Source organism: Hipposideros armiger, unplaced genomic scaffold (genome assembly GCF_001890085.2).
Source record: "Hipposideros armiger isolate ML-2016 unplaced genomic scaffold, ASM189008v1 scaffold_1074, whole genome shotgun sequence".
Classification (NCBI taxonomy): Eukaryota; Metazoa; Chordata; class Mammalia; order Chiroptera; family Hipposideridae; genus Hipposideros; species Hipposideros armiger.
This window is the reverse complement of record NW_017732424.1, coordinates 116,991-139,921: the sequence shown is the minus strand read 5'-3', so window position 1 is coordinate 139,921 and position 22,931 is coordinate 116,991. Positions and strand designations below refer to the sequence as shown.

The following is a 22,931-nucleotide window of genomic DNA, read 5'->3' as shown; positions in this document are numbered from 1 at the left end:
CTAAAGGGGCTTGATTTTGTTAGTTTTAGAGGGACAACAGGGTTCCTAAGTATTATATTCTGATCCATTGCTAGTTAAGATAAAAGAAAAACTTTGCTTGCCTCCATTATTTTCTGTATTTCTACCCACAGCCCCCACAGGAGAACTTCTGATTTGTAGCTACTCTTAGGCAAAAATTCTCTTCTTGTTTGGTTCCATATAAAATAGGACACATGGGTGGAAAAAACTTCCCCTTTGCACCTAAATTTTTTTTTCCCCCCCAATCCTCGGAACCGGAATCTGGCTCAGGAACTCATGCTCCTTTTTTTCCTGGAGAAATAGGATTTGTTGAAATGTGTGTATGTGAACACTGTCCGTTGAGCACCCCTGGTAAAACAGGCAAGTGCAGAGGTGACGAGCCTCAGAAATACCTGCCTCAGTGGTGGGTGTAATGCAGTGCTAGGGCTGCTGCCTATGTTACAGCCTGGTCCCTGAATGGGTTTCCTGTTTCCCAGAATTAGCTCAAGATTTCAACTTTTTCAAGAGCAGTATTAACGAGGCCTAAAGTGCAGGTCGGCTGCCTGGGTTGGCAAGTGACGTGTACTTCCTGACCTGGGGAAGGTGATAATTAGATCTCATTGTCTGTACAGAACAGAACGCTACAAATTCGGCAGTACATCAGATGGGTCCTAGAGTAAGCTGTAACATGATTATCTGAGGAACAACATTTGTTTCTATCACCGCACATTTTTGGATATTACGCCTTCTGTCAGAGGTTGGGACCGAGAAGCAGGTTAAATCCAGACTGGATGGATGTTTTGTAGCTTCCTGGCGACCTTCTTTTCTTCTGTTCCCACCCTGCCTCCTCTTTAATTTGCCCTAACCGTGCGCGTGATTTGTGTGCTTGTCTGTCAGTCCTTCACTTGCCGGATATGGAACACAAGGTTCAGGAGCATGTGTGGCTCCTAGTGGGGCAGCATATTGTCGTGGCAAGATGGCTTGGAGGTGCTCTGATCTTTAATATATAACATGGCCACCTCTTGTATGAAAAAGACAAATTTGAAGGTATAAGTGAACATCATTTACTCTTTCAGAAGATATTGAGTACCGCCTATCTTGTATTATAATGTCCAAATTAGATTGAAATTAGATCATTAGCTCTTTGGGAAAAAGACCTATTTTCAAATATCTTTAATCCTCAGGATTTGCACAGGACCCCAGACAAAGCAAATGGTTAAATGTTTATTGAAAGGAAATCACGGAGGGTCAAACGTGGATACCCAAAATGCAGCACTTGGTGGACAGGCTCCTACCCCCTAGTGTATCCTGGAGACAGGAGTCGAGACTTCTGGTCATGTGCCCTGACAGCAATGAAAACCATCCCGTACCCTCAGTTATGTGCACATTAAGCATCATGCAGGTGTGTGTGTGATGCCGCGAGCAAAGTGCCTAAGACAGCAGCTCCAGGCCAGGCTGCCCGGGTTGGAATCCTGTCTCTGTCACTTAATGACCATGTGATTGGGGCAGGTTTTTTAATCTCAGTGCCTCTGTTGCTTCATCTGTCATCTGGGGTTACTAATAGTGCCCCCATAGGATTTGTGAGGATTAATGAGTTGCATGTATGCACAACAGGCCTGGCACAGGTAGATGTCAGCATGTTCTATACATGTCCCATTTTTTGTAATAAAGTTTGTAAATTATAAAGCAGACCCAATGTAGAAATTTAAGAAAGAATGGGCAAACAATAGAAAGTCTAATATTTTATCCCCACACACCACTGGTTTGTGTTGAGCCCTCCATGTTGGATACCATGGTCCTGGGGAAGCCATGCAAATACTTCCTCCACCTTCTGCATACTCCCCCCTCTGCTTATTACACCCCCCCCCCAGGATTAACAGGATTCAAGATCACTGCATCTCTGTATTTTTTGTGCCCAGGCGATGTTGTTGCTTGTTAGCTCCCTTCATTTAAAAACTTGCGTTCAACCCTCTTCTTTTCAAAATGAAGAGGCCGGAATCCTTAGGATGGAATAGGGTCAGGTGCTGGAGGAAGCAGTGGGGGGCTGCCTTCCCGGGAAGAAAACAGAAGGGGAGGCAGGAAGGCTGTGCAGGGGCTTTGGGCCTGCGCGCCTCTCCCCACCTAGCAGGGAAGCTCTCAGGGCCTTATAAGAGGGTAGCCCCTTGAGAACTGTGCGGAAGACTCCTTGTCCCATGAGGCCTGGGCTTCCCAGCCGCCCTGGCATTGGAGTGTGCTTTCTGGTCCCTGGGCAGGCAGGGTAGTGAGACATTGGGGTGAGGAGGGTGTACCTCTAAAGCCACAGGAGCAAAGGAGTGATCTGGGTTCCAGCTGCATCCAGCGACCCCAGCTTCTGTTACTTCCTTTTTAATAAATCATCAATGGCTTTGAAGGGACCTCCTCCTTCTGGTGTTTGCAGTAAGAGTATAATTTGGAAAACATACCCCCCTGAAAATCATCATGACCATAGTTTCTAGGCATTTGTCTCAGTTAGGCACCATGCCAAACGCCTTTCATGTGTTTGTATCTCATTCAACCCCCTCAGCCATCCAGTGAAGGAAGGTACTGACTACTGTTGACAGTTTTACAGATGAGATTACACAGAGCCGGGATTCAAACCCAGGCCCTGACTACAAAGTCTGCGTTCTTCACCACCAGACTCCACAGTCTACATCTAAGCCTGCCTACCTCATGGCAATGCTGAGAATGAAATATTTATGAAAGGACTCTGTGAGGTCCAATGCCACATAAATGGGGCACTGTTGTAGCATCATGTAACCCCAGTTAGTAGTAATAAGAGCTAATATTCTGTTGAGCATTTACTCTGTGCCAGAGGCTTTAAGTGCATCCTTTTGTTTCTGTCTCACAACCACCTGCAGGGTGGATAATTTTTCAGATGACAAGGAAACTGGGAATCAGGGAAGTTAGGTTTCTTGCAGGGGCGCACAGCTCATAGATTGTAAATGGGACCTAGAAACCCAGGTCTACTCAGCTTCAGCGTTCTGGCATTACCTTCCCCTGGATGCTCCCACCTCCCCAAAGCTTGAGGGACCTCAGAGGCCTCCTGCAGATGAGCGTGCTTGAGGTAAAAGGATTTTCCCTAACTCATCAAACTAGCTGGTAATAGAGCTGGAGCTAGAAATCCCAGGGTTGACTTGGTCGATTGTAGGATGCAAAAAAAAAATTAAGACAAATACATACAACTCTGTGGTCTGCTTAAATAACTTGTAGTGGAACTCTTATACACATGCATTCATTCAATAAAGGTTTGTTGACAGCTCCTGCCCACCAGGCAGGGTGAGAGGTGCCGTGCATGCAAAGCGAGCAGGCTCCACACAGCGTGTGATGGGCCCATGGTGAATGAAGGCTGCAGGCACAACACAGAGCTGCAGGGCCCGGGTGCTGTGGGAGCACGGGGACAAGGGGCAGTGGTAGACGCTCCAGGAGAAGGGATGAGAAGCCGCTTTGCAGAGTGCAGGGTTGGAGGCAGAGAGGCCACTGACCGCTCGAGAACCTGAAAAGTTGGGGGATTAAACTGGTGTGTCAGGGTAGGGCGAGGACTGCGGAAGGTTTGAGTGTGGATCACTTACCCTCTAGAATGTACACTTCAGCTACAGAGCCGAAGGTGGGTAGGAAGGCAAGGAGGTTGGTAGGCTATTCACATGCAGTCAAGGAAGAGATGCTGGTGGGGAGTGCAGTAGGCTTCCTGCGAGTTAGTGCCCAGTTTTTCTTCCTAGTGCCATGGGATGGAGCTCTGACAGCACCTCGTAACATGCGTATTGGTAAACGGGAACTTTTCCACTATAGCCATTACTTCAAGTCTCTGGAATTCACCAAAAATCCCACAGATCTTCAGAACGAGCCCTCACTCACTCTACTTTAAGACTTTCATGAAAGCAGTTTATGGAAGCATTTTATTTCAGGATCTATATAAAGATTTTTTTCCCTAGCAGCTATGTCATTTTCCCTTAACGGTATGTTGACATATCAATGAGCTCACCAAATATACTGACATCGTGTGTGTTAGTTCAGATCCACTCCATGCCAAGTCAGGTAGATTGGTGAGGTAGATGGGTTTAGAACTGTGCTTGCAAATTATCTTTTTGGCTGACAGAGCTGCCCCAGGCAGGCTGGTTCTATGCATACAGCACCCTCAACCCCTCAGACTGAATGTGGTGGGGTTTGGCACATATTCTGTGCTTGCTTAAGAGGAAGCTCCCATGAGAGGCATCTTGGGCCAAATGCCACCACATGAGCGGCATGTGACATCTTCACCCCATCAGGGAAGGTCACTGGCTGCTGCAGTCTCGGGGATCCTCAAGGCAGAAACAGAGAAGAAGCCAAATGTGGTTATTTAACCTAGAGAGAGAGAAATGGCGTCTCAGCTGCCCTCTGGAGCCCCAGAAAGATGGACTGGGCCTCAGGGGATCTCACTCTGGGAATAAAAGGACTTCGTATTTGCTTAGTCCACTTAAACATCACCTAAAACAGCAATATTATAAAGTGTCACCTATTCTGTGAAAACTCCTATCTAGGGAGAGTTGTTCTGCTATAAAATCAATGACCAATGAGTAGGTTGCTTTCTATCCAACACCACCCTTGTGGGTGCATTCTCACCACTAAACGTTGTGCTTTTGTTTTCCACCTCTTTTTTTCCTGCAAATATGTTTAGGGTGAAGAAGCTGAAGGAGACCTTTGCATTTATTCAGCAGCTAGACAAAAACATGAGCAACCTTCGTACCTGGTTGGCTCGAATTGAATCGGAGCTTTCGAAACCTGTTGTTTATGATGTCTGTGATGACCAGGAGATCCAGAAGAGGCTCGCCGAGCAGCAGGTGGGGATGAGAAGCGAGCTTTTGTAAGAGTGTAGGTGTGCATGATACCTGCCGACTTGAACCTTCCCCATATTGGCTGTGTGTTGGAGCATGTTCACATTTCATAATAACGGGGTTTTTTCCCCAGAGAAAACTGACTGCCTATCCGTGTTCTTGTATGTGTGTCCACCCTCCCACCATCACTCACATAGTTCTTTCTGAAACACTTCGAATAATGTTTAAGATACAGACCTTAATCTTAGTGGCAAATAAGGTTTTTTATTTTGTATTATTTTTTAACTTTGATCTTTGTTTTGTTTTTGTTAATATAAGTTTTGGGAGGGTATGAATTGAAAGAAAAGTAATTGTTCTAACCAAGGAAGGTTTTCATGGGATAATACTCTGTGTGTCTGATAGAGTTTAAAATATATATATCAAACAAAAAGAGGTGTAGTAAGGAGCATGCTTGGGCCAACAGCTTAGGAAGCCTCTCCTGGGAGGCTCTCTGCATTTCTGTCATCAGTCACGTGCCCTCTGAGCCAATCCTGGAAATTCCTGTTTGAAAACCACCGAGTCTGGCCAGGGTTTATCATCACACTAACCTGGTGGGTGCGTCATGATACCACTGACTTATCAGATCCACGTCCCTGCCCTCCATGGGCTCACATTCACATGCTCATTCTCATATGCAGTACGTGAGCTGGTCTTTATTGGTAAAGTAGGTAAGTTTATGTGATTCCTTCAGTAGCTTTCCTTCACCTCTGTTTTTCTCAGACCCGTGAGCAGATTCTGTTTTGACCATATAAGCAATATGGTTGTCATCAGGGTCTCATACTCAGATCTGTTTTCTTCACGTTAGCTCCAAAGCCTTGGTGCTTGTTGTCTGTCAACACACTGAGATTCACCAGCTGCTTAGAGACAGGATTGGTGCCTGAATCTTTTTCACCAAATTCAGGGCAGAGGCCTCCCCTTGACGATAAATTCTCTTGAGTCCAAGTCAGTCCTTTTAATGGTAATAAGTGACATCTCATGCTACCATGAAATAGAGCTAAGTATTTGATATTCCTCTTGACTTAGATCTTTATTCAGTCTGTTAACTATTATAGTTTAAATAATGCCTATTCTCTAATTTTCAAATTAGTATGATTTAGCGATGCTACAAAGTAGAAATACTGGTTTTTCCACTTAGCCTCAAAAACTTAAACATGTCTTTTTCATTGCGGTCATCTAAATTCTGTCATTGCTTTGTGGACAAATGAATATTGATGTAAGGACTATGTTAATGGACATTGCAGAGATTTTAATGCCTTTCTTGGTGGAGTCACATATATATATTAAACGTTCTCAGCTTTATTTACAAGTTTGATCCACTAGGATGAATTTCTTGAACAGTCTCTTAATAGATAAGGCCTTACAAATAACCATGTACCCTGAGTGGTGAATTTTTTTCAGATAAATAGTACAGAAGCTTATAACATTGTTTCTCTTAAAGAATGACTGGATGGTGGCAGAGACTAATTAATGTGTGTGTTAACATTTTATAAATCTGAAGTATGACAAAACATCATTAATTGCAGGAAATTTATTCCCAAAAGCGTATAATTTGGAGTAGCTGCCACTCTCTTGGCTTTGTTTATTCCTGTACTAAAATGGTACTTAATTTCAATTTGGTTGATTTGAAGGTTCCTGCTTTATAAAATTCAGAATCACGATCATGGAATTCTTATCCTTTGGTTACAAAAAAAAAAAAAAGAAAGAAAGAAAAACCGCAGTTGGCGTTCAGGACCTTACCATTACTATAAAGAAGTTAGATATCATATTAGTTCTCTTCGGCTGCTATAACAAATTATCACACATTTAGCATCTTAACGCAAATTTATTAATTTACAGCTCTGGTCAGAAATCTGACACAGGGCTGAGATCAAGGTGTCAGCAGGGCTGAGCCCCTTTATGGGGCCCTAGGGAAGAACCCATTTCTTTGTCCTTTCCCGCTTCTAGGGGCCTCCCTCATTTCTTGGCTCATGGCCCCTTCCTCCATCTTCAAAGCCAGCAAATTGCATCTCTCTGTGCCTTTCTTCCATGGTCACTTCTCCCTTGGACTCTTCTATCTCCCTCTTCCACTTTTAAGGACCGTTGGGATTATATTGGGCCCACCCGAATAATTCAGGATAGTCTCCCGATTTTAAGGTCAGCCGATTTGCAACCTTAATTCTCCTTTGCCATGGAACCTAGCATATTCACAGGTTCTTTGGCAGGGGGGTGAGGCGGAAGACAATATTTTGCATACCACTGATGTTCTAAGGAAGCTTTTAGTATTTTTGTGGGAAAAAAAAATTACTTTGTGTTTATTATACTAAGCCCAGGCCTTAAACGCGTCATCTCAAAGACACTAGAAACAGAAATATATCACACTAAAAAATTATGTATGGGCCATTTAAAAAAACCTTACCTGTGTTCTGTCGCTAATTAAATATAATAAATTGCTTGATTGCCTCCAGAGATAAAACCTGAACACCTCAGGTCACCTAGATCACCTCAGATCAGCATTTTATAAATGCCGTCAGCCCCCAAAAGTGATTAAGAGCCAGGTGTCCCTGGGTCTTCATTGTAATGTCCTTGAGGCTCCGGCGTGGGAAGGTCAGACTTTATAAGAGTCCTTTTTGTTTCTCCACTTTTACGTAGAATTCCTTTAGGTGATAAAGGTTGTATGGTTGTTCCTGTGGAATATGTCATCTTCAAAATGTAAAGGAACTGCAACCTTTGTGACGCTTTTAAATCAGGAACCACTTTTATTGAGTCTTCAGCATCACCCTTGTTTTCTTTGGTTTCCCTGGTTCCCTGGGCGGTTCCAGGTGGTGGCCTAGGGGGAATTGTCAGTCCCCTTCCATTCTGTCGTTATCAACAGCACCCTCCCCAGCGGGCCAGCTCAGCTTCACACCAGCCCCTAAGACCACTCCCCAAGGCCACCGTGACAGACTCACTCCCCACCCTCAGCTACTCCTAAGGACACATTTCGGAACCACCACCAGGTCCCACTCATGTGATTTTCTGCCCCCTCAGCCTGGTTTTCTTCTTTTCCTCCTTTCTCTTATTTTTCTAGTTCTTTTGTGTACTCCTTCTTCCTGGTTGCATTCTGGGCTCTGGTTTCATGTCTCCTCCCATCTGCTCTCACTGCCCATGCCCTCCCAGCTCCAGTGCCCTGTGTCACCTGCTCAGTAGCAGAAACAGAAACCGAACAGGAGCCTGTTTCCAGCACTGTTGGCAAAAGCCTTTCATATTGTTTCATGTTGTTTCTGAAGTCCACTTCTTCAGATTACATGTGAACAGTTTTGAAATCTAATCACTCTGCAAACTCATGCCTACCGGTGGTAGGACTATTTCACTTTGCAAAATGTCACTCGTCTAGCAGTTTCATGCTTTGCGTTTTTAGATATGGCCCACCATATTATTTTATATTTTACAAGGTAATTAGTTCATGCTACAATATCAGTCGGCCATTCCATGGTGGTGTAGAAGTTTGTTTTGTAAACTTTGAACATTTTTGGACGTTTTTTTTAACCAAGATGTTGATAGTCTTATAAGTTGTAATAGAACTCAATTCTTGTTATCATTCACCCTGTGTATTATTAATCAGCGTTCTTTAGCTGTTTTCTTCAATATAAGCTGAGTAAATAATGTGGAGTAATTGCAAAGTGTCTATTAAAATACATGGCATTCATGTTTATCTGTAGACGAGGCTGTCTCGGTGCTTTTCAACCAGCTCCCGCCCAGATGAAGCCAAGTGAGGTCAGGGGCAGGTACCGTTTTTGAATTAAAATTAGCACCAGTGTTAGGGTTCCTCATGTATTATTTCGACAAAGTTAAAAGGGGTGTTTATCAACATGGGTAAATTTTAGGAAAGCCTGTGACAATTCTGTGAACCAGTAAGACTTCTTAAAACTGGAATTCTGCTATAAATCTAATCATCTTAAAGCCAGTCCTCACACTGATCCCAGGAAGACCTCTACCATTGCAGCATTTCAGACCTTTATCCTGGGCTGCAGAGCTTAAAAAAACATCATTCTGCACATCTCTTTTCACAGGATATACAGAATGATAAGCTACAAACCACGTTTTCTTCTGAATATAACTTTATGAGGTGCTTACTTTAAAGCAGGATCTGTGTTAAGAACAGCTTGATTTAAAATTCGGTTTGAGTGTTAGCATTTTATTCTCTCATATCCACTTGGGCACAGAATGATCCTGTGCATTTATCAGAAGCAAAGTAAGAAAATATTAATCCTATCTTGTAATACAATAGTAGTAATCTTCAAAATTATTCAATATTGAGGTGACCTGTATGAACTTGACACTGCCTTTGTGTAGATAGTGGCAGGCACTGTTTATAAAGTAATTTCCTCCTGTGCACTGAATTTTGTTGAATCCAGGGAACTTTAATACAATTAATAGCAGCTCATTTAACTTTGGTTTTGTTATTTCACAATGTAATTTGGATCCTAAGATTAGTGCTGTGGTCGCACGTCACCTATCACAGAATCTGGATATCAGGAGAAGCCTAAGTCATCCAGCGTGGCAAAATAAACAAGCTCCTCCTCTCCCCCCTCTCCCCTCTCCCCCCACCAGTGTGCAGACGGAAGTATTCTCTGGGTAATAACTGAACATACCATGTTTATTCTTTAAAAGGTTTTCCATTTTTTCTTACAACCATGCATTTCCTCATGCATTCTTTTTCCTGAGTCAGGGAACTGTACCACTATCACCATCACAGGACAAGACTTCAGAGATCCTGTCCCCTTTTGAGCTTGACTGGACCCCATCAGTGGGGGAGGTGGGGGCAGGGTCTCTACCCCTGAATTGTTCCCTGGGGCTGTGGAGCCCTAGATTGGGGTCACCGTGCAGCTGTATCCACAACCTGGGATGTGAGTGAAGATAGCACAAAGGTCTTAGTAGATTTAAGAGTTCTGTTACCTGTAAAAGTTGTTAAAAATGTTGCTCAAGTTTTAGAGCCTGCTGAAAACTTGATTTTCCAAGGAAGGCCTCCCCAAAGCCAAGTCTAACTTGGAAGTCCTTGGGATCAGTTGGTATAGAGAAGATCCCATGCCTCCCCAGAGTCTATGGGGTGGGGGGCTCTCAGGGGAGGGTTCCCCACTGTTCCCACCCCCTCACATAGTAAGTTCAACAAATTATCTCAGTTGTTGCCAGTGCTTAGGCTGATTCCAAGCTGGACATGCACCCAGGACTGTCGGTGTCCCCTGGGCTGGGAGATGGGGAGGGGGGTGGAGATCCTTTGATGCCGACCCTCCCACCACCACCACCCTGACCTTACGGTGCTTCTTACTCTGCTGTCATTGCAGGACCTGCAGCGAGACATTGAGCAGCACAGTGCAGGTGTGGAGTCTGTGTTTAACATCTGCGATGTCCTCCTGCATGACTCTGATGCCTGTGCCAACGAGACGGAGTGTGACTCCATCCAGCAGACCACCAGAAGCCTGGACAGACGCTGGAGGAACATTTGCGCCATGTCGATGGAACGGCGAATGAAGTAAGAACCGAGCAGCGCCTAAATGTTTGCAATGTGCTCAGCCGAATTTGGTATATCCTTCTGACCTAAATAACAGTAACTGTGTCCTGTTCACTTCACTTCAAAGGGTATTGGCAGAGAAGGCTCAGTAAGTGTGACCAGTGCTTATTAAAGAAATTATTCAAGAAAAATATAATTGGGGTAATGTCTTTCCCCAGCTCTCTTGTGCCTCGGGCTGTATCCATGGCTGGCCACTGTACTTCTGTGTCCTCAACATAAAGTAATGGAGGAAGCCCTGTCTCCTGTTGGTTAACCTCTGTGAAGCCGGAGCTCTGAGCTTGGCACTCCCAGAAGGGTGTCCTGAACAAGACGCAGTGTCCCTGGTTATTTCTTGGAAGGGGTATCAGGGTCTCTCCCCCTAAATAGTGCCAGTGCTAGAGGTCTGGGAATGACACTAGTCAAGAGAGGGGGGAAAAAAAAAATACAAAACTCTGGTTGAAATGGATGGCTAGTAGTAAGTTGCTTTCTTCCTGTCAGAATTGAGGAGACGTGGCGCCTGTGGCAGAAGTTTTTAGATGATTACTCCCGCTTTGAAGACTGGCTCAAGTCCTCTGAGAGGATTGCAGCCTACCCAAATTCCTCAGAAGTCTTGTACACAAACGCCAAAGAAGAGCTGAAGAGGTTTGAGGTAAAGACCCTTTCCAGCCCAGTTCCTGATAACCAAGCCAGCAGCGGGCTCAGCAGCTGCTGGAATGACTTCCCTTAAGAGGCTGGCTTCCCCCACCTCTGCCCAGGGCCCATCCACAACCTGCCATCAGCTGCTAAGACAGCTTTGCGTTACCGATTTATGCCAGCTGGCACGCAGTGAACGAAAGCCTGTTCTTTACTAGCGTCAGAGGAACAGGTGAAGCCAGCCCTCTGTGGCCATGTCAGTTTAGGGATTAACCACTTGAAATGGGTCGTTTGGGGTTTGGAAGGGGGTGTCCTTGCACTGACGGGTTCTTCTGTGTGACGCAGGCCTTCCAGCGACAGATCCATGAGAGGCTCACGCAGCTGGAGCTCATCAACAAGCAGTACCGGCGGCTGGCCCGCGAGAACCGCACCGACACGGCCAGCCGCCTCAAGCAGATGGTCCACGAGGGCAACCAGCGCTGGGACAACCTCCAGAAGCGGGTCACGGCCATCCTGCGGAGACTCAGAGTAACCTTCTCTACGTCATCGGGTTATTTGTAGATGTTTGGGGAGAAGTGATATGCGATATCAGGCTTGTAAGAAAGCCACGGGTAGATTTCATTGAAGGCCTAAGATTCCATCACAGCCCTCCCTGTTGTTGAAGCTTAAAGCTGCCAGCTTTTAATTTTTTTAAAGCTTTCTTTTGCCTAAGAACAGGCTTCTTTAGGCAGAGCCTGTTTATGTGATTTGTGTTACCAAACACATCTCTTTTTTCGACTTCTGTAGCCCAACTTAGGTGTGCACGTTGGCTCACACTGCCCAGAGGTGGGCGCTGTCGTCACTGGGTGTGGCCCTCTAAGCCTGGAAACAGCCCCTTTTGGCCCTTCTGTCTGCTTTTCTGTGTCCCGTTCGCTCTGGCACCACGAGGAACATGGACAAAGCCCCCTCTGCACTGTGGAGGTTAGGGACAGCGATTATCATCTGAATTTCAGAGCACACTGACAAACCTCAAAGGTTGGGCTTGATTTTTTTAATGTAAACATTCACCTCAGGTTTCTATAATTCAGCAGAGGTGCTGTGTCAGCCTTTGTGAGTCCAGGTGTAAACTGCCCGGAGTGGTGTGCACTGTCTGCAGGAAGTCGTTTTAATACCCGCATCTGTTCTCAGGGCAGAACACTCTTGAAACCATTCTAAGAAGATGAAAACCTGGGCTGTTTTGGTTTTTTTAACCCTCTCAGGAAGAAATTGGAGACTTTTCCAGACAACCCCCTTGCATTAATTTATTTCCTGCTGATGTGTGACCAGTTTAAACCTCCATTTGGCACTAAATGCTGCATTTGTCTGAGAACCCGCTGCCCATCTATGAGGTGGTAACTTGAGAGGCATCCTTACCTGGAGGTGATGAATCTCCTCTAGGTCATCTCTGAGGAAACACAGTCAAAATGACATCAGTAAAGGCAAACGGGGCACTAGTCCAGGCTCAACCCTGAGATCAGTACTTTTCCATCTTGAAGCTACTCAGCCCTTCTGTCAAGCAAAAGCTTCCACGGATGGCTAATGGGTAAAAACAGGCAAGGAGCTTGGCTTGGACTTTGAGGGGCTTCTTCAAAGGACACGCTGGGAAAACCACTGGCTTAGACTAGAGAATTACAGAATTTCAAATGCTGCAAGGACCTTAGAGATCATAGGCAACATTCCCATAGCCTCACTTGCTGGGGAAGATGCTGAAACCCAGAGAAGTTGGGGAACTTGTTTGGTGTCACACAGCCAGGGCCAGACCCAGGCTCCCGACCCCACTCTGGCCCCTGAATGCCTATCATGGTCCCCACCATGGTCCCCACCAGAAGTTTCTCTCTGAGTATTCCAGGCACCCCTTCCTTTCAGCCAGAAATGACCTTGCTGTCTACCTGAACTCTCCTTCTGCCATCAACATAAACGTGATTTTTCTCCCCTTTTTGCAGCATTTCACCAATCAAAGGGAAGAATTTGAGGGGACCAGGGAAAGCATTCTGGTGTGGCTCACGGAGATGGACCTGCAGCTGACCAACGTGGAGCACTTCTCCGAGAGCGACGCCGACGACAAGATGCGCCAGCTGAACGTAAGGCCTGCTCCCTTAGCTCCTCTTAAAAGAATGCAGCTTTGCAGAGGAGAGCTGGCCAAGCACAAATTTCACCTGATACCCTGAGAGCAGATTCCAGAACTGTTGAAGCCGCCAGGCTGTATCCACCTGTGTGCAGCTGGGTTACCACGAGCAAGGATACTGTTCCTTACAGCCAAGAGGTCATTGGAACGAGGCCCTTTTTTCCTCTTTGTCATTGTAATCACCCAAGGAGAGAACACCCTTTAGGTCACACAGAAGTTCATAAGATGCTGTTTCTCCAGCACTCAGGTCTGAGTGCAACATGTGAGGCCAAGAACAGATACCTTCTCCTCTCGCACTGTTACAAATCACCTGTATTACCCTTGAATCTCACATCATTCCCTCCTTGACTAGATTTTACAAGAGGCTGAGAAATGGCAATTTGTTTTCCCTAAAATAATGGCACTAATGAACATTATTGCATGCCAGCAGAAGCAAACAAATGCCCATTGGTGACTTACTATGGGAAATTTTCTGTTTCTGCCAAGTGTCAATAAGACAAGTTCTTCTCTCCCTCACATCTAACAACCGTAAATGTCCATCCATGTCAAACTTCTAGAATTATTTTAATTGGAAAAGTCAGCGCCCAGAAGGGGGAGGGGGAAATATGTACAGTCGTTTTTAAATTAGTAAATCTGTTACCCTGTTAAAAATTGATGGAGCTAGAATAGTAGGTGAAGGAACAAAACAATAATGACCTTTTGGTGCTTTTTCTGTGGTCTTGATATAAAAAACAGAGATTGTCTCAATCCTCAGAGAAATTTTCTTTCTTTGAAATCCTTTCTCATATTCTAAATAGGGTTTCCAACAGGAAATTACATTAAATACCAACAAGATTGACCAGCTCATCGTTTTTGGGGAGCAGCTAATTCAGAAGAGCGAGCCGCTAGATGCCGTGCTGATTGAAGACGAGTTGGAGGAACTCCACCGGTACTGTCAGGAAGTATTCGGCAGGGTCTCCCGATTCCACCGGCGGCTGACCTCCCATGCTCCGGTAAGGGGAATGCCACCCGCAGAGGGCTTCTGGACCATCAGACTTGATGTTTGACCAGACTTATCATCATGGAATGGTTAACAGTGATTTATGATTAGGAGAAAAAAAAAAAGCCATGTTGAATTCTATTTCCACTCTTATTAACACAGAGCCACAATTACTTAGAAGCTCCTGTGTCCCAGTGGCAAGAATGGCACCTCTGAAAGTTCTTGCCTCTCTTACATGTTTTTCAGATGTTCCTCGGTACAGGGCTTTTGTGGCATGTGTTGCTACTCCGTTGATAACTGTTCTGGTTTTGCTAACAGCATTAACTTGGGGATGTATTGGCATTTTCCTCTATCTTAGTGTCTGGGAGCTTTTAACATTTGAGCCTTTCTGGTGTTTTGTTCTTATCAATGAAATGCCAGAAGTACCATCTTTTGAAAGCATCTGTGATATTTTCCCTTGACAAAGGGGCCTTTTGGGAATTCAGGTGGAGTTAAGACCATTATTCAAAGTTCATGACCTTTGTATGCCAGAAGCTTTAATGATGACCATTGACCAGTACAACTGGCCACCTTTACTTTTTTGTGTCTCCAACTGGCCAACTTCAAACATAATTTCTTTTTCGGATATAGCCTCAAAGATTACCTACATATTACTCTCATTTTTAAATATAGCAATTTGTAGTCGTTTTTCTTAGTCATAACACAGGGAGAATAAGATTCTGTATTCTGAGCAATAAGATTAGGGATAAAAAAGAAAGAACTTGGCACATATGGTCCTTGAAAGTGACTCTTACTCAGAACATTCTAATGGCCTTAAAAAAATTTTTTTTATTTTTCTGATTCTTGGAGGAACCTACCATTTTAACCATCAGTGAAACTTGGGCCTCCGTTTCTTTATCTTCTAGATAAAGTTGTTTAACTTCGATTATCAAACTGAAGGTTTTTTCCTAGAAAAGAATGTAGAGTTTTGGTAAATACGGATTCTAGGCCCCCTACAAGATAGTCTAAATTGAAACAGCCACGCACAAGGCCTAGGAACATGGTTCTTTTTAAAGCTTCCTCAGAAATGCTGATCAGTGCCATTTTCAGGAGCTGCTAGACAGGCAGACTCCTAGTACTCCTCATAACTGCAATAGCCTGTGATTTGGTTAATTCTGAAAACCAGATACACTGTTTTAGGGCTTGGAAGATGAAAAGGAGGCCTCTGAGAATGAAACAGACATGGAAGACCCCAGAGAGATTCAGAGTGACTCTTGGCGTAAAAGGAGAGAAATGGAAGAGCCCTCGTCTCCTCAGTCCCTTTGTCATCTAGTGCCGCCGGCACCAGGGCCTGAGCGGTCTGGCTGCGAGACCCCTGTCAGCGTGGACTCCATCCCTCTGGAGTGGGATCACACAGGTGACGTGGGGGGCTCCTCCTCTCACGAAGAAGACGAGGAGGGCCCATACTACAGTGCGCTGTCAGGTAACGGCCGGGCTTCCAAAGCCCTTGGAATGACCCGTTTGGCTCTGTTTTTAGCACCTTAGCAACATGGCCAACTCTTGATGCTCAAGAGTCCAGTCTATGGCTGACCCAGACTTCCAGTGGCTTCCTATGTTCTGTCCTGCCCACTTTGGCCTTACCTGAGAGCTGGCTCACTCCTATCACAGGCGGGATGAAAGCGGAAAAAACGAAATTCACATTGGGACATTAAGGCCATTCCCTGATGGTTCTGGCTCATCAGTGAGCTTTTCACTTGCGTTTTCCAGGGTATCAGTAGAGTCAGTGTTTCCACACTCTCTGTGCACTGCCCCTCCCCCACCACTGCTTCAGACAGGAGTTGGCTGAAAAAAATCCTGGTTTTGTGTTTGTTTTTTAAAGCTTTTTAATAAAACAGAAAAAGGGTAGTTACTCTTCTCCTTCCAGATGGCAATGTTTCTACTGTTTTAACTTAATACTTGGGCATTCATCTACAGACGCCTGCAGTGAGGAAAATGACATTATTCTTTTTCAGATGTAGAAATCCCCGAAAATCCTGAGGCATATCTTAAAATGACCACAAAAACTTTGAAAGCGTCTTCTGGTAGGCCCCTGCCCGTGCATGTGTCTCAACATGGCAGCACCCTGTGGCGCACGCTGCATCCTAAACCTCGCTCCCATGTCATGTCTGACCTCTGCCTTCTGTGGACACCATGCGCCTTGGTCTTTGTGTCATGGTGTATTTACACTGCCGTACTCACACATACCTGCGTGCTCCCTACAAAACCCCGCCCAGACCAGCGCAGTCTCGATGCCATCCCCTCAGGCCTGTGCAGACGGGAATTTGTCATGGTGCCTTTTAAAGTGTTTTATGTTCCCTCCATCTAACTCGAGTCCTTCAGCATGGGCCAAGCTTTCTTCATGGTGGCTTGGTTTGGAACTATTTCCTTGCTTATGGTGATTTCCTGGGAAGAGGGTGGGTGGGTGAGTCGGTGGGGGTAGAGGTACTGTTGCATTTCCACAGGAGAAGAGATCTTCCTTTACTTGACTTGCAGCTCTAATGGTTATTCCCTGCCCCATCCCATCTGCGTGAGCCGCCATTTGGTCCCCAGGTCCATCCTGATGGACACTCTTCCCCTCACCCCTCACAGGCCTTCGGTCTTCTTGGCGCCCAGACCCAGCTTTCTGCCAGTGTCCCCGGCACTAGAGACCCCGGCTCCAAAACGCCACTCATCCCGCAGCAAATCATATGTTTGTTGTGCTCCATTGTGAACCCATCTAGTGAAGGCCCAGCGTTGTTCAGTTGCATGACTCATTTCATTCCCTTCTGGGCCATACTGACATTTTGCAAATGTGCATGCTTTGCAAGGAAAGCTGCAGAACTCATGTTATACTGTAACCTGATGCCATGTTACCCATGACCTTTTTGTGTAACTCAACATGAATCCTTGGTTGGGGAGAATGGACCGTCACTTGCTATTTTTTTGTTTCAGGTAAATCCATTTCTGAAGGCCACTCATGGCATGTTCCTGACAGTCCTTCCTGTCCCAAGCATCGCTACAAACAAATGGGAGGTGATAGGAATGTACAACCCATCCCCTCAGACTCCAGCACCCCTTATAAGCCAGCCTATGTAAGTCTTGACCCTACTGGGAATATAACCCAAGTGCATGAGTCACAGTTAAAATTTTCCTAGAGAGAGATTTTGGTGTATATTGCATGTGTTCAGTCCCCAGGCACCTTTTGAGTTGGTTTTCTCATAGTGACAGTATTTCTACTGAGCTGTCCGTATTTCATGAGAACCCTGGCAAAACTGACTAGCGTTAAAGATAAGTTTGTGACCCAAAACCATCTTTGTGTGTGTCGACGTGATATAACAGTGACTATGACTGTTGAGTCAGTCATCCATGCAAATAGTAGAGAAGTGAGATGCAAGCTTTCCTGGGCTCCCATACCTTGGATAGATAGATAGATAGATAGATAGATAGATAGATAGATAGATAGATAGATAGATAGATAGATAGATATGTGTGTGTGTGTGTATGTGTGTGTGTATATATTTTTTTTAATAGCTGAGCCATCCTGCCACCTGTTGGCAGCTCAGTGGCAGCTCAGCTCGGGCCGGGAATCGAACTGGCAACCCTGTTGTTCAGAGCTCACACTCTTGAGCGAGCTCTTAACCAACTGAGCCAGTTGGCCAGCCCAGTAACCTTGGTTATATTTACCTTTTGACCACACATCCAATTCAAAAGATTATGACTTCATATCCAGAATGGTTTGACTGTGTTATGGAATAGACGTGGGTTTGATTCCTAGCCCTACCAACACGTTGCTCTAGAGCCATAAACACTTGTCCTTACCTCCTTAAGTCTTCCTCACCAGAGGATAAACATACCTGACATCATTGTTGTTGTTAGGATTCATGGGTATGAAGATATGAGGAAGGCCCTCAGAAGTGGTCGCCATTATTAGTACTACATACTACTATGTATGTGGTTTGTTATTTATAACAGTGATGGTTCCTTCTTAGTTACACTTCCCTCGGGCAACATGAGTCCCTGGCATGCCTCTGGCTACGCAGCTGTTGGTGCTAGCCAGCCTAGGATTTAACGTTGGCCCCAGGTCATTCTCAGTACAGAGAATTAATGGCGAGTGAGTTGAAATGAAAATGTCTTGTGCATTTTTAATGTCATCTCATAGAGAAACCAGAAGCAATGTAAGCCTCACTGGATTAGTCCTCAGAGTGCCCTCCGTGTCTAGGAGTGAATATGCCTAGATAATTGGAGTTTCTACCTGTACATAGTCAAACCCGAGTCATTTGATAATGGACTGTCCATGCCCATTCAGAACTCTTCCTTTTGCTTAGCAAGCAGTTGTCATTTTTAATGTCTCTCTTGGGTGCAGGGTAAGACCTGACAGTCTGAGGGAGAGACCCCAGCACCTCTGCTTTATATCCAGGGCCATGTGGTTTGGCCTCTCCTGGTGCTGTGCTCATGTTCCACACCTGGCCATTTTCAAAAGCTCATCCCTTTTTGGGGGTCTGAAACCAGGCATGTCACCACAAATCTGAAGGGTTGTTGTTTTTTTTTCATTCCACACAAATAGGCCATATGGACACAATCCAAAGAGAACCTGGCTTTTCTAAAAAGGACACATTTATTTTTGGAAAGGCCAGAGATAATAGCCCAATCAGCTCTGTGATACCAGAAGAGTCAGTTTGTGCAGTGAAAGATAAATGCTTGGTAATGAACGACCCTAGGAGGCAGATTTGTCCTCTGTGTGTTTCCGATTACATTACATTATTGTAATGCCCACCTCTCTACAGAGTGACAGGAAGGGACAGCTACAACTTTGTAAAACACTGTGCAAATATAAAAGCGCTTACACAATAGCAGTCTGGTGAGCTCAACAGTTGCTTTAATTCTTTTTTGCATGGTTCCTTTGAAGAGTGTGAGGAAGCCTTAAATTAAATCAGGCCATTTTATTCCCTACAGACATCTCGCTGCTTCCCCCTCCCTGGGCCTTTGCTGAGGCTTTATTTCTGCCATCAGCTCTGCATGCTCAGAAATGCTACCCATACGCTAATGTCCCTCTCTTACCAGCAAGTTACCCTTGGAAGGATAGGGCTCCCACATCCTCATCTCTTACTTGTTAACATGAACCAAGATACTCTTCAGACAGCTTTTAAAATTGATAGATGATAACATAAAAAATTGGCTCATTCTAGGTAAAGCTGCTGTCTCCAGACACCGACAGTGGCAAAGAAGGCCCAAGAGTTGTGAATGGCAGCCCACAGCAGGACGACGAGGCACTGGCCAGTCCGCCCGGGCAGCAGTCAGGTACGGTTAACTCAGGCACTCGTTCAAAGAGGTGGAGTCTGTATTTTGGGTATGTCAGGAATTTAAGTCATTGCTCAACAGAACATTAATTAGGAATTGGCCGACTACTCAGCCAATGTTATTTTAGAATCAGCTGGCTGATGGTTAGGAACAAATTCCCTGGCTGTTCACTTTACTTTCAAAACTATTCTTTAAATATGGATAGAATGAGCCTCAGATGATGAAGTGCATGTTTCAGTGACTTCACTTGTATGTAACGATCAGACATGAAGGTGATGATCAAAGATTTGTGTCAGGTGTCTGCTCAGAAGACCAGTTCAATGATTACAAAAGCCATTACTCAACTAAGCCTAAAGTCAAGCTGACAGCACTAACTTGATTATTCGAGTTAGAAAGCGCCCTAAAACCTGCATGAACTGAAACGCTGAACTAGGGACCAGCGCGCATGTGGGCGACGTGCTGGGTCCCCCACCCCGAGCCCCGCCTCATTCCAGCCTCGGTGGGCGTGTGGTGGTACTGGCCTTGAACCAGAGCCTGGGAAACATGCCATTCCACACTGCAGGGGAAGGGACAACTCCCAAGCGGTGAGCCTCTGGCTGGGAGCGTCCCCTACAGGCCTTATCACCCTGACCCTGAATTAGTCAGAGGCAAAGGACTGTTTATGTAATTGCTTCTTTTCACTGGTGGCTTTTTATTCCAGGTGCCTTTGACAGATGGGAGCTGATTCAAGCACAAGAACTTCACAAGAAACTCAGATTAAAACAAAACTTGCAGCAGCTGAACTCTGATATCAGCGACATCACCACCTGGCTGAAAAAAACTGAAGCCGAGCTAGAAACATTCAAGATGGCAGAGCCGCCCTCTGATATCCAGGAAATGGAGCTCAGAGTGAAGAGACTGAAGGTGAATGGGGGCAGGGCAAGAGGGATTCAGAGCGCGGTGCAGATGCTCGCTCTGCGGATCAGGTCTGTCGGGGAGGTGGCAGCCTGCACAGGGTGCGTGGTGGCCATCGGTCTCTTCGTTTCACTTCTGTAACCGGCAAGGCCATGGATGCCAATCTTCATTTTCATTCAGAAGGAGCATCTACAAACGGCCCCAAAGCCCAGCACCGAGCTGGGAGGTGTTGCTCGGGTGCCCAGTGCTGGAAAGATCTGACATCAGAGGCCCCTGTAGGCTCTGATGGAGGTGCTAGTGGCCACTGAGAGGCAGCCTAAAAACACCCTCCCAGACTGTACCTGGTCCAGACTGGTGGTGGCAACTTGAAGGTGGGGAGGAGGACCAGCTCACCTACTGACAGATTCTGTAGCCTGATCCGGTTATTCTACTTCATGGTTAGGATTTGTCACCTGCGCAATCAGCCCTTGCCCCACTGGACTGCCTGGCCAGGGAGGGGCAGTTTGGGCGCTGCACTTCGGGGGGCCCCGAGCATGAGCCTACACCCCTAAGAGGGCCCAGGGCAGGGGTTTGGGGGGATGCAGTCAGTCTTCATATTTGTATTTTAGTTTTACTTGTGCATTAATCTGTCAGGGGTGATCACTCATCCTGAGGAACACCACTTCTGTAATACCAAGGGGCAAATGCAAGATAACTATGTGTACTTTATCTGGAAGACTTTTAATCTGATCCAGAAATGTTACTGAGCCAGCGAGCCCAGCAGGGTCTGGTTGAGTTGGCCGGCCAGGAGCCAGGCCTCTGCCCTCAGCCCAGCCGGCCAGTTCACTGACCTTGTAGGGCAACTCCCTCACCTGACTCTTCCCAGCCAGTCACAGGCGAGGTCACTCTTGTTTCTGTGGCCACAGCTTGGAGGAGTGTTTGGAAGAGCCGTTCCCCCCTGAGGTTCAAAATGAAGCCAACATCACTATCTTCAGAGTACCTCACCCAATATTTTCTTCTGCGCTAGGAGATATTAAAAGCCTTTGACACCTACAAGGCTTTAGTGGTCTCTGTCAACCTGAGCAGCAGGGAATTTCTGCAGACTGGGAGCGCTGAGTCCAGAGAGCTCCAGGATAGAGTCGGCCAGCTGAGGCTGCACTGGGACACGGCGCAGGGCGCGGTGGACAGCTGGAGAGAGGGCTTACGGCAGTCGGTCATGCAGTGCCAGGTACGCCGCCCACAACCGGCACCCCAGGCCCACGTGGGTAGGAGAAGCAGATATTTTTATCATCATTAGGCTGCTTTTGTGTAGCCAAATATGGCTTGTGTTAGGAAACGTGTGTGCTTTACCATTTGTTTACAAAGAGCCCCATTCCACCCCCATCTCCTGGTCTGTTGCCCAGGCCCACTTCTAGTGTAAGGGTCCAGCAAGCCATCCAGCGGGTCAGGAATGCCACCCCAGCACTGCCCCATCTCTGTCCTTTTGCCAGGAAGGCCACATAGCAGAGTGATTAAGAGACCTGGCCCTGGAACAAGGAGCAGTTTTAACCCAGCTCTCCAGCCTTAGTAGCTGTGTAACTTAGAGCAAATCGTCTAGACCTCAGTTTTCTCACCTGAAAAATGGGAATAACTTGAGTGCCTACCTCACAGGCATCATTTTAGGACTGCATGCATGTAATTGTAGCCCAGCACCTGACACACAGTAAATGCTCGGTCCATGTTAGCTCTGACCCCATCCTAGGGAACCCTGCCCCAGGGCCACAGCCTGTCCTGCTGGGTTGTCTCCCTTAGCCATTGAACCCAGCAGCTGTGTCGTGTACTTTGTGTGGTCTTCCTGTATAATATCGAGCGGGGCGTCCTGAAGCCCCACCTTTCTGTCAGCACTTCACTTCGCAAAATTCATCGTGCCTCCTGGGGCTGTGCCAGGTGTGTGCTCCCTCCCTGTTTCCCCTTTTCCTTGTTTTGGGGCCCTGTTATTCACTGGATAAGGCAAGAAAGCAAATGACTCTCTGATGGACTAGAAACAGCAAGCACACCTTCCATCTTAGCTTTATGAAAGGTCATTGTTATGATGTGTGTTGTTTTTTTTAAGGACTTCCATCAGCTGAGTCAAAATCTGCTACTGTGGTTAGCGAGTGCCGAGAGCCGGAGGCAGAAGGCTCATGTCACTGACCCAGAGGCAGACCCCCAGGCTCTCCTGGAGTGCCAGGAAGAACTGATGGTAAGTTTCTAGTTCCTAAGCGTTTCTGCACTACCACTGGCCTCTGTCAGGTCTTAGCCTCAGCTGGTGTCTCTGGGAACCCCAGTGCCAGTGTGGTGTTCTGGCCTCATGTTCTGTGGGCATCTCCTGAGCGTCCCTTTGCGGTCCTGTCGCAGGATGGCCTGCAGGGTTGAAGAGCTATGGCCGAGAGCAGGAAGTCGGCAAGACTTGGGAACTGGGGACAAAGGTGTTTAGCAGCATCCTGAGAAACTCAGGCCATTTGAAGTTATTTTTTTCCCTTGTGAATACAGCTCATTTGGGGGAAAATATGGTGCTCACTTGTCTGCAGCCATGAGGAGCTATATGAGTTTTCCATATCTACCGTAGAAAAAAAGTCTTACTTCTTGGAGGATAATTGTGTTTTCAGATATTTATTTCAC

At 46.1% G+C, this 22,931-nt stretch overlaps 1 protein-coding gene across 1 annotated transcript in view; it reads left to right on the top strand.

The window, feature by feature from the left end:
• Nucleotides 1–22,931, top strand: part of SYNE2 (spectrin repeat containing nuclear envelope protein 2) — a 333,055-nt gene that overhangs the window by 306,438 nt on the left and 3,686 nt on the right. The window contains exons 94-106 of the mRNA XM_019632109.1: nt 4,667–4,829; nt 10,163–10,350; nt 10,867–11,017; nt 11,347–11,529; nt 12,963–13,100; nt 13,942–14,136; nt 15,303–15,585; nt 16,115–16,183; nt 17,073–17,212; nt 19,307–19,418; nt 20,119–20,321; nt 21,319–21,519; nt 22,384–22,512. Coding sequence (XP_019487654.1) covers nt 4,667–4,829; nt 10,163–10,350; nt 10,867–11,017; nt 11,347–11,529; nt 12,963–13,100; nt 13,942–14,136; nt 15,303–15,585; nt 16,115–16,183; nt 17,073–17,212; nt 19,307–19,418; nt 20,119–20,321; nt 21,319–21,519; nt 22,384–22,512 — 2,155 coding nt within the window. The remainder of the gene's footprint in view (nt 1–4,666; nt 4,830–10,162; nt 10,351–10,866; nt 11,018–11,346; nt 11,530–12,962; nt 13,101–13,941; nt 14,137–15,302; nt 15,586–16,114; nt 16,184–17,072; nt 17,213–19,306; nt 19,419–20,118; nt 20,322–21,318; nt 21,520–22,383; nt 22,513–22,931) is intronic.